Raw genomic sequence first — 11,703 nt, 5'->3', positions numbered from 1 at the left:
TGTGAAATGGGAATACAAAGAATATGTCATAGTTTTAAAGTGCCTTTTGGCTAATTCACGCATAAGAGATTCTGTGAAGATTGAGCACTTTTTCGTTTGTTTACTTGAAAAAAAAAATTCTGTTGGAGAAGGGTTTTCTAGGTTATAGTTGTGCTGGACTTTTTGATCTGTGTGTTTTCCTGGTCCTTAAGTGAAGACCGTTAATAGGCAGGCGCTGGTATGGAGTGCTGTTCCCTGGTAGTCTAGTCACCCGTCAGTTCACAGAATAGACCCTAAAGGTCATCCAGTAGAGTCTTCTCAGTATGTACTAGGAAACCGGAGCCTCTGTGAGGCGACTTGGCCTGGCCAGGGTCTGGCCAAGGTCATACAGTCAGTGCCAGATCAGAACTGGGCATGGGAGCTTCTGAGTTCTTTACCCTCCGGTCTTTTCTACTCTCTCACTCTGTCGTTTTTTTCAAGGCCTGTTCCATGGAGAGATGTCTGAATCTTGGTTATTTGTATTTTCACCCAGGGCGTGTCCCTTACGGCCCAGAGGGCTGCCATTGTTGTCGGCGTGGAGCTACCGGTCTACGACCTCACCAAGAAGCATCTGATTCTCTCGGGCCTAATGGGAGACACTGTGTATACCCACTTCCTGTATGTTTAGAGATTTTTTTTTTTTTAAAGATTTTATTTATTTATTTGAGAGAGAGAATGAGAGAGAGAAAGCGCAAGAGGGGGGAGGGTCAGAGGGAGAAGCAGGCTCCCCGCCGAGCAGGGAGCCCGATGCGGGACTCGATCCAGGGACTCCAGGATCATGACCTGAGCCGAAGGCAGTCGCTTAACCGACTGAGCCACCCAGGTGCCCATGTTTAGAGATTTAAAAAAAAAATGATATTTTAGGGATACATGAGTTCAGGGTGGCAATTTGCTATAAATATATAGAAATTTTAAAGTTTTATTATAAAAGTATTCTCATACTTGAAAAATTATAATTCAGAAGTGAACCAAGAAAAAGTGAAAGTCCTTATCTGTTTACATAGGTAACCATGGTCAACAGCTTGGTTTTTAGGCACATGCAAATATGTCTATAAACGTATATTATGTGTACATGTTACACAAGCAAGATCATGCTTAACATTCTCTTACTTTTTATTTATATTATTTTAATTTTTTAGCTTTATTGAGGTATAACTGACAAACTTGTGAGCTATTTAAAGCGTATGACATAATGATTTGATAGGCATACACAATGTGAAAGGATCTGCCCCCAGAGTTCATTAACACATCCATCACCTCACACATTTATCCTTTTGTGTGTGTGTGTGTGTGTGTGTGTGTCTGTGAAAACATTTAACTTGTACTCTCTTAGCAAATTTCAGTTATATGATAGTGTTATCAACTATAGTCACCCCGTAATATGTTAAATCCTCAGACCTTGTTCATTTTAGAGCTGAAGGTTTATGCCCCTTTACCAGCCTCTTCCGATTTCCCCCATCCCTCACCCCTTGCAACACTTTTCTGCTCTCTTTCTACGGGTTCTGTTTTTTGTTTATGGATTCCACATATAAGTGGTACCACGCAGTATTTGCTGTTCTTACTTGCTTTTTTAAATTCAATAATATATTCCAAATATCCTTCCGTGTCAGTACAAACAAATTTCATGTATTTTTAAATAGCTGCAGGTTAATATGGATGTATCCTGGTTTCATCCACTGAGGGCTGATTTTGCCCCTCAAGGGAACTTTGGCAATTTCTGGAGACTGTTCTGATTGTTAGGATTGGGGAGTTCTGTTGGCACCTGCTGGGTAGAAGCCAGCAGCTTACAGTGCACAGGTCGGCCCCCCACAACAGAGACTTGCCTGGTCCCAAAATGTTAGGAGTGTGGAAGTTGAGAAACCCTGCCCTGAGTTGATTGATACCAGGTGTGGTCTTAGTCTTGTGCGACTGAAGGTTTCGTAGACCCAGAGGCCCCTGGAGGGCATTACAGTGACGACGTCTTTTTCTCTGCTCTCCAAGAGCGGTACGGTTATGATAGGGCTGAAATTACTCTGAGTCCTGCTTATAGCAAATAGATGCACTAGATCATCGTTGGAGGACATTCCTTCATGTTTCTACGATTCTTTGACATTCCGGAACCTCAAAGGTGTTCTTAGTCGGGGCCGGAATTTGTAGGCCACTCTAATGAGTGCCACATTTAAGAAGTTCGTGCAGCGCTCTAGTGATGGACCTCCTCCTGGAAACCTTTCCTCTTGTTACATGTCACTTTGGCGTCATTTGGGAGGAGGCCGCTTCCTGCTTCTGATGGTGGTGGTTGTGGCTGAGCGGTGCCGAACTGTTTGTTTTTCCCTTGGTATTTTTTTCATAGCTCAAGCTTCACCTGTGGTCTGGCTGGGGCGCTGGCCTCCAACCCCGTCGATGTTGTGAGAACACGGATGATGAATCAGAGAGTCCTTCGGGATGGCAGGTGTTCTGGCCACACAGGTACCCTGGACTGCTTGTTACAGGTGAGCGTGGGTGTGCCCCTGGGCAGGGTCCTGAAGTCCTTTCACAGCTCCTTAGTTTACTCGTTCCCCTCTGAAGAGTTTTCTTATCACGATGACAAACACAAGGGTTAGAGCAAGACAAACCTGTGGGTTTGTCACTTGTGATTGTGTGACTGGTCAAGATACCAGATTCTATACCTCAGTTTCCTCATAAGTGAAATGGGACAATAATAGCACGTATGTCATAGAATTATTGTAAAAAACTGAGATGATGCCTACAAAACAGCGTAGTGCTTGGATTCATGTGTAGTTAGCCTTGTTAGTGTAATTAATAATAATAAGGGACACTTATGAAATGAGCAAGTTTATTTTACTTAATCTTCAATATTCTAGTGGTTTGTTTCAGTCATCGAAACTGCCCCCCAAATGTGTGTGTGTGTGTGTTTGTGTGTGAATATAGACATACATATTCACACACACGCTTATTTGTATACATCTATTTAACCGGAGAAGTATCTAAATTTTGGGGGCTATTATAATGAACATGAATGATGCTCTAAAGCCCTGGGATAGTACCCAGTTTGGGCTACACTGGGGCTAACTTTGATAAATACAGAATCTAAATGAATCTTTAGAAGTGAAATTGTATTTCCTTTATACCGCTGCTCTGCTGTAAAGGGAGAGAAAATAGTCAGATTTTCTGCCATCACAGTGGAACTGTGTCTCCTTCCAGTGTATCTCCCTCCTCTCGAGTCCTATTGGAACAAATATCATTCATTCAGACATCTCTCAGAAGAACACATCGCTCTTACTGTAATTTTCAGTTTAAACAGGGGGGCCTCCTCTTCACGAGGGGGTGCAAGTTTGCAGCTGTCTCCCCAACTAGATTGCCGGCAGCCGAGGATCCGGGCCCGCTTTGCTGTTCCTGCCCTCGGGCGTGATGCTGGCACAGTCTAGATTTCAAGGGCTGCTTCAGCGGAGCAGAGATGCGTGTTTTTATCCACCCAGCGACGTGAAGTAGTGGTGGTCCGAATTAGGTCTTTACCACCATTGCTTCACTTCTTTATTTCCCACCTGCTTGTGAGCGCATGGGACCAGGAGGCAAGAGACTCCAGTTGGGATTCAGTCTCATTTCTCACTCCCTCAGTGGCTGTTTGCCTGCTTTGGCGTGGGTTGGTTTGACACGGAGCCTTTGTCTTCTCCCATGCAGAATCCTTTAAGGAGCAAGAAGAGGCAGAGGGCAATGAGGTTTTAGACAGCCTTTTCAAACAGGATTTTATTTTTAAGAAAAGTAGATCATTCAGTCTGGCTACTAATGAATTATGAATGCATTTGACCTAATTGGAAAGTTGGAAGTTAACTTGTCTCCCCACCCCCTCCCCCCCCCCGCCTTATAACAGACATGGAAGAATGAAGGGTTTTTTGCTCTGTATAAAGGATTTTGGCCAAATTGGTTGAGACTTGGTCCTTGGAATATCATTGTATCCTTTTCTGTCGCAGTACATCTGAAGAAAGATGTAGCTAAAAGAGGATTATAAACTGTCATGTTATTAATGATAATTTAGAAGTGGCGTCTTATTCTTTTGAGTTCCTCTGATTCTAAGAAATGATGATGCAGTTTCTATCTCAGCAGGTGTAAAATCTCTGTGCTGGGCTGTATGACTCTTGGTCTAGTGCTGGTGTTATTGAAAGGGACTGACATCAATACAGATTTCTATTCAGACTCCGTTTTCGAAGCTGAGAATACTTACGAGTAGAGAGAGAGACAGGGACTGATTTGATATCCCTGGCCACCCTTGGGAAGGATGCAGTTTGGCAGCAGTGTTCTAGAATGCTTATTTTAGAGAGTGCCTGCAGATAAACAGGAATTAGCTCCTGAATTATTTGGCCGATTAGCACTGTTTCTTGTATGCCAAAGTGGGAGGGAGGAAAGAAGCGGCGGTTCACTAGACACGGAAGGGCAGAATTATAAAGAAGGGAATGTGGTTTTCACCATCCCCGCTTCTCTTTACCTGCGCCTCCCCGCTGCTGAAGGCCTGCCTCGCCGTGACCCTCGGGGAGAGCTTCCCAGGGCTTGCTGTCTTTCTGTTTCACACAGAATTCCCTGTTCTGGAAAGTCTGCCCAGCACAGCGATCGCCAGAGCTAGTCAGGGGGGATGTCATCTTCGAAGAGGCTCTGGGAGCTGGTGTGAGGGGATTTAGAGATATCTCTGCTGTGGTGGTTCTGTTCCAGGCTGACCTTGGGAGGGCTAATGGGAAGACCTTTTGAGGTGGGTAAGGATGGAGCCCCTCATGTTCAATCCTGTCCAAGGCACGTGGTCTGCCCAGGCGTATCTGTTAAATGTGCTGTCTGTGAGTCTGTTTTCATGTGTCCATGTTGTTAAGACAGCATCTTCTTTGTCAGCCTTAACCAGTAACTGCAGTTCTTTGTGACATATGAGCAGTTGAAGAAATTGGATTTGTGACAAGTCAAGGCTGCCTGAGACGGCGCTCTGCAAAGGCTCCCTTCCGAAACAATAAAGCTTCCTGCGTGTCACGCTGCTTCTCACTGCTTGGTTCATCGCAGATTCTGAAGCGTGAGCAACAGATGAGGATGGGGTTAGTTCCGGTTGCTGTGTGTGGGCAGCCGTGCCTCAGATGTCTCATGCTAGAAACGAGCATCCGAACGCTAGTCCTTACCATGCAAGTGCCCTTCGACTCCATGACCGCGTGTGGAACGCATGTTTCTTGCTGAAGAAAACCTGCGAGAAGATCAGGAACTGTGTGTGGTTTTCTTCAGGGGAGAGGAGCCCCTGTTGTGTCTCAGCTCATAGCTGAGAATGCCAGACTGCTCTGGAGAAGCTCACAGGAACCATGGAATGGAGCCTCCAAGAGGGTGTTATTGTTCCTGAACTTGTGGGGGACTGTCGCTTCTTGTCAGCTGAAGAAATTTCACAACCTTTCAACTCCAGGTGGAAACAGTGCAGGAGGAAATAGATCCTTGGAATATTGCACTGCTTTATAATTTCCGATTTCGGCAGGATTACAAGAAGTGATTTTCAGCCTCTGAAGGCTTGACCTTTGTGAGGAGTTGTTACAAAGTATTGATCTCTAAACCCATGACGGTGGGATGTGTTGGCTTTGAACATGGCAGGATCCACCTTGGTGGAAGATCTTTGAGGCAGCTGCGGTTCAGTCTTAGGTAATGTTAGCAATTTGCGCCGATTTTTAGCAAAGTTTATTATTTCCCAGTCTGTAAAATGGGGATAATAACGCCTCTTGATGTTGAGGGTCAAATGAAGACAAGAGTAGCTGCTAGTACCTGCCTGGAGGGTAGGCGTTGGACCTCAGCCCTGCTGTCCCGCCAGAATCCCGGCATCAACGGCCTGGTGTACAGAAGAGAGTGGTTTCATGAAAGGATTCTCGCTGGAATCCCAGCAAAGGCTCTCGCCAAAGGCCTTGTGAAAAGAGAGAACACAGTCTAAGCTACAGTTTTATTATGTTTTCCTTTAGCAAGATGTTGCGAGTGAATAGAAGAGTTGACTTTTCCAGATTTTTCAGTTTTTACTTTAGTTCGGGTTCTATTAAGATATGTCCTGTCTCAGACTTCCTGTTTGGTGTTGGATGGAAAACACTTGCTTGAAATTTTAGAAACTATCTCTTTAGTGCTGCACCTGTTTTCCCGTTTCTGAAAGAGGTATATAGTCTCTTCCTTTCTTTCTCCAAAGACAACAAAAATCATTCTCCCTCTTCTTTCTTGCCTTCATAAAAAGTGACTCCAAGAGCCTGAAGAACTTCACACTTCTAGAAGACAGCCCAGGGAAGGGGACATAGTTACTTGGGTACCTTCGGTTCTACCGTTTGAGAACATTGAATACACACTGACAATGGCTCTGGGGTGGACCCTTCCGCAATATTAGCCAGGCAGGTTCCCAGTTTGTTCTCACCGTGGGTCACCACCTCCCTTGAACCCAGAATCGAAGGAGTGTAGGTTTTTTTGGGGGATCGAGCCGTTTTCCTGCCAATCACTTTCACGTTGCCTTCTTTATTAATGTCTACTTCAAAAAAGATTTTGCGAGGCAGAATTGTTATTTCCAAACTAGAGACAAAGTCATTAAGAAGAGAAAGGAAGAAGTGGTAGAATGGTGTCTAGGTGTTAATTGATTGAAGACTTAGTTGAAAGTCCAGATCCCTGGGCCCACTCTAGATGTGACTGCAGAGCTGAGCTCTCTTGGGCCCTGCTCCTGGTACTGAACCGTATTTTTAGATGGAGATTTTTTTTTTCTTCCTACCAAAACATTCCATTAACCTGGTCAGGGCTTTCTCAGAAAGGCTTTCACTTTTGAGTTCCTTGAGTTTAAAGGATTACTTTTTAAGAACCACTTTTTTTTTTTTTAATGAAAACATTATATTTTTTAAGTGTACATATAATTTCTAAAACAGTAGAAGCAAGTCCATTTTGAAAACCACGTAAAGAGTCAACGTCATGCAACATTCATTGTATCAATTTTTTCAGATTATGTACATGTTCATACCAGGATGAAAAGAAGCTCAAACCTCACTATAAAACTTGATCATGTTTTTAAGACAAAAATGGAGTCTTTCTCCAGTGTCGATTTATTAAACATGTTCTATAGAACAGGATCTTAACCTGTTCTGGTTTTTCTGCTTCCTGAAGGAGTTCACGCAAGAGAGAACTTAAGGACTTGGAGACTCAGTCCCCTTATTTTCGGGGCTGTGACTACAAGTCCCCCAACCCCCTTGGATATTGCTTAAAATGTGGCAAAAGGATTTTTAGCTTTTATGACTAAAATGAAGATAATGGATTTTGTTTGTTTGCTTGTGGATTTGTGTGATCATCGATGCTGAAGGTTGCTGATCTGTGATATAAAAATGGCTCCTGTTCTCTATATTTATTCATGCGCTGGAAATAGTATGTATTACGTAAAGACTACATTTTTCATAAGCCTTTATATCTCAAGCTCTTTATTTAAGCATTGTTGGAATATGTGGCATAAACCTTGTTCATTGTTTAATAAACTGGAATAATACGTAATGATCCAAATGATTTGTGGTTATTTTGGATAGAGACCTTTAAACAAAGACAAGCTCCAAAGAGTCCAGAAGGTTGGAGTAGAAATAAATGGGACTTGTAAAGGTGGCTACAGACATTTCTCCTCATGGAGAAGTTGTTGGGGTCATCTTTTTATTTTTATTTTTTTAATTTTAAAGTAATCTCTACACCCAGTGTGGGGCTCGAACTTACAACCTGAGATCAAGAGTTTCATGCGCTACTGCCTGAGCCAGGCGCCCCAGGATCATCATCTTAATTGCCTGGACACCTGTGTGACCTCCCACTATATGAAATCCCCTGTAGCCCAGTAGAGGCCAGTGACTTTGATTCATGGACTGGCTTGGCAAGGTCCCTCAGAGATGCAGAACACCAGGGTGATGACATGAGTGCCTTGCGCCTTCAGGTTCCCTCAGTCCTTCCAGTGTTTGGTGTTGGCTAGAGACGGGCTGGGATGTTTTGTTAACTGTGGATCAGGCAAAGGCACCTCTGGTTGGCATAGAAGAGCCAGGGGATGACACGCAAATCTAGGTCATTAATTTTTTCACTGAAAAATATTTTTTGGGGTGCCTGGCTGGCTCAGTTGGTGGAGCATGTGACTCTTGATCTCAGGGTCGTGAGTTCAGGCCCCACATTGGGCATAAAGCTTAATTAAACAAAAATTAAAATTAAAAAATAAAAAAACCTCATCCATAAGATTATAAAAAACATACATATTTTTTTCTAGGTGCCTGTCTTATTAACATTTGAATTAAACATGGTGGTTTATTGAAAAAAAAGAGAGTCGGGGAAAAAGGAGCGCTTTCTCAGTTCTCTTACCTGAGAGATTAAATGATGTACAGGATTGACTTCATATGAAGGTTAGTGAGATCCACTGGCCGCTGGCATTTCTCAAAGGCCTGTGGACAGTAGAACCCTCATGCGCATTATGGTACCTGTTAAGACACATTTGGCTTTTAATCCAGGTGATTTGTTTCTAAACTGGCAGCTGGGAAAATAAGACACAATTTATTTGGTAGATTATAACTAGATCCATTCTGAAACAAAACAGGAATACAAGACAAGGGCAGTGTATATAAATAGGTTTCTTGAAAGCTTGATGCAAATAATAGAATGAAGAGCAAAAAAAATCTGGAAACTACCTATATGTCTGTATGTCCCTTGCTTAAATAATAATCCATACAGTGGCTTACTATGTTGCTCTTGAGAAGAATGAGTTAGATCTCAGCCTACTGACTTGGAAAGATGTCCATGATAGGTTATTAAGTAGGAAAAAGTTAAAAGATGCAGGCTCCCGTATATACCGTGGACCCATTTCTTAGGGAAAAAGCAAACTTAACGCTTGTAGGGAATGGATTTAAAGAGTGTGTATTAGAGTTCTCCAGAGAAACAGAACCAGCAGGGTGTGTATGCGTCTGTGTGTGTATACATAAATGATTTATTTTAAGAGATAGGCTCATGCAGCTGTGGGGGATTGGCAAGTCTGAAATCAGAAGAGCAGGCCAGCAGACTGAAAACTCAGGCAGGATTTCTGTTATGGTCTTTTTTTTTTTTTAAAAAAAGATTTTATTTATTTATTTGACAGAGAGAGACACAGAGAGAGGGAACACAAGCAGGGGGAGTGGGAGAGGGAGAAGCAGGCTTCCCGCTGAGCAGGGAACCCGATGCGGGGCTCGATCCCAGGACCCTGGGATCATGACCTGAGCCGAAGGCAGACGCCTAATGACTGAGCCACCCAGGCGCCCCTCTGTTACAGTCTTGAATTTCTTCAGGAAACCTCAGTTTTGTTTTGTTTTTTTCTCTTGAAGCCTTTAACTGATTAGACGGGGCCCACCATATCACGGAGTGTAATCTTAAAGTTAACTGATTATGGATGGTACTCACATCTACAAAATATCTTCACAGCGACATCTAGTGTTTGCCATACGATGACACCATAGCCTAGCCAACTTGACACAAAATTTGACCATCATAGGGTAGAAAGAATTAGAAATATTTTCCTTATACATAATTATAGGTTTTGGTTTCTCAAAAGCCTGTATTTTGTAATTTAAAACAAGATATTAACCCAAAATGCAAAAAGGACTAGCTTGGGATACAGATGTCCGATTTATGGCAAGTGGGGGAAAGTGGGAGTTGCAGTATATATAATATTTGATTTATATTTTAAGTATATGATGTTTCTAAAAGTATATTAAATGTCTGTCAAACTTAAAATTGAGCTAATAAGGATGATGGGAAACTTTTGCTGTTTACTTCAGTTTTTAACTACTTGCTTTCTATTCAACATACTGAATACTTCTGTGATTAAAAAACAATTCAGCCTTTTTTTTTTTTTTTTTTTTGACAGCGGGGGGACACCTCTATAAAGAGTGCATCATGTGGGCTGTGGACTTAACCTCTAAACTCCTGGGTTATTTTACATAATTCTTAGTCTTTCTCTGACCATACTGACTTTCAAGTTACACTGTTTCATTGCATTATATGGTAGAGACAGCTACATTCTTAAGAGGTTTTGCTTCGTTAACTGTAATTAATTATTAAAAATATATTGCAAATATTATTACAAATACATTGCAAATATATTTCTGAAACACTCTACAATTCTTTTTTTAAAAAAGATTTTATTTTTTAAAATATCTATTTATTCATTTTAGAGGTGGGGAGGGGCAGAGGAAGAGGGAGAAACTTAAGTAGACCCCTTGCTGAGCGCAGAGCCAGACACAGAGCTGAATCCCATGACCCCAATATCATGACCTGAGTGGAAACCGAGAGTCGGCCACTAAACGGGCTGCAGCACCCAGGCACCCCTATTTATTTTATTTGAGAGAGAGAGAGTGTGTGTGTGTGAGCATGAGTTGGGGGAGGGGCAGAGGAAGAGAGAAAAATCTCAAGCCGACTCCCCACTGAGCCCTAGTGGGAGCTCCATCCCTGGACCCTGAGATCATGACCTGAGCCCAAACCAAAAGTCAGTTGCTCAACTGACTAAGCTACCCGGGCGCCCCAGCATTCCACAGCATTTTATGGGAAGGGAAGCCGACTGAATATAAGTTACTGCTTGTCTCCACTGAATGTGTGTGTGTGAGTGATGAATACTCTAGACTTAAAAGGTATCCACATCCTACAGTTAGGGCCAGAGTTCCAAACATCCAAGGCCTGCTTAAGGCCGCTGGCAGACTTCATTCTTAATTATATCCCTGCTTTAATTTGCTGTACTACTGTGTGCTTTTTTAACCTGATAATTTGCCCATGGTAGATAATTCAGTAAATACTTGTGTTAAATGGAAGCAACCTTCTAAGATTTGCTTATTACTTCTGGGATGCTTATGTGTGTTATCCCAAGGTCACCAAAGAGCCTGTGACAGTTGGGATGAGAACACAGTGGGTGGGGTTTCCTATTGATTGCTTTATTCACCGAGTCTCTCTGTGATGCTCGAAGAAATCAAAACCTCTGTCAGCTCGTGTTCCATTCAGGCTGAGATTAATATTTAAACGTTATAGTAAAATACACATAAAATGAATTTACCATGTAAGTGTATAATTGTGTGGTATGAAGTACATTCGTCTTGTCGTGCAACTATCACCACCGTCCCTCTCCAGAACTCTTCATCTTGAAGAACGGACACTCTATATCCATTAAATGAAACTCCCCATTCTCCTCTCCTCCCACTCTCCAGCAGACACCATTATACTTTGTTTTTGTGATTTTGACTACCCTAAGCACCTGATATGTGGAATCATACAGCATTTTTAAAAAAGATTATTTATTTATTTGAGAGAGAGAGAGAGTGTGCACGCATGGGGGGAAGGGCAGAGGGAGAGGGAGAGAGAGTCTTAAGCAGACTCCTTGCCCAGAGCCCGATGACGAGAGGAGGCTCCATCTCATGGCCCTGAGATCGCGACCTGAGCCAAAACCAAGAGTCAGTTGCTTAACCGACTGCACCACACAGGTGCCCGAGTATTTGTTTTTTTGTGACTGACTTATTTCACTTAGCATAATGTCTTCACGTTTCATCCACATCGTAGCATATTGCAGAATTTCCTTCCTTTTAATGACTGAATAATATTCCATTATGTGTGTAGACCACATTTTGTTGATCTTTTCATCTGTCAATGAACACTTGGGTTGCTTCCATGTTTTAGCTGTTGTGAGTAATGCTATGAACGTGAGTGTACAAATATCTCTTT

General features: G+C 42.6%; 1 protein-coding gene across 1 annotated transcript in view; it reads left to right on the top strand.

Moving 5' to 3' along the window:
- Nucleotides 1-7,500, top strand: part of SLC25A30 (solute carrier family 25 member 30) — a 22,256-nt gene extending 14,756 nt beyond the window's left edge. Inside the window, exons 7-10 of the mRNA XM_081815506.1 lie at nt 483-636; nt 2,348-2,486; nt 3,866-3,946; nt 4,889-7,500. Coding sequence (XP_081671632.1) covers nt 483-636; nt 2,348-2,486; nt 3,866-3,946; nt 4,889-4,930 — 416 coding nt within the window. The 3' untranslated portion in view covers nt 4,931-7,500. The remainder of the gene's footprint in view (nt 1-482; nt 637-2,347; nt 2,487-3,865; nt 3,947-4,888) is intronic.
- Nucleotides 7,501-11,703: the final 4,203 nt, after the last annotated feature.

The sequence above is a fragment of the Leptonychotes weddellii genome, chromosome 3 (genome assembly GCF_054177405.1).
Source record: "Leptonychotes weddellii isolate Sample4059 chromosome 3, ASM5417740v2, whole genome shotgun sequence".
NCBI lineage: Eukaryota > Metazoa > Chordata > Mammalia > Carnivora > Phocidae > Leptonychotes > Leptonychotes weddellii.
This window is presented reverse-complemented; position numbering and strand designations above follow the sequence as displayed.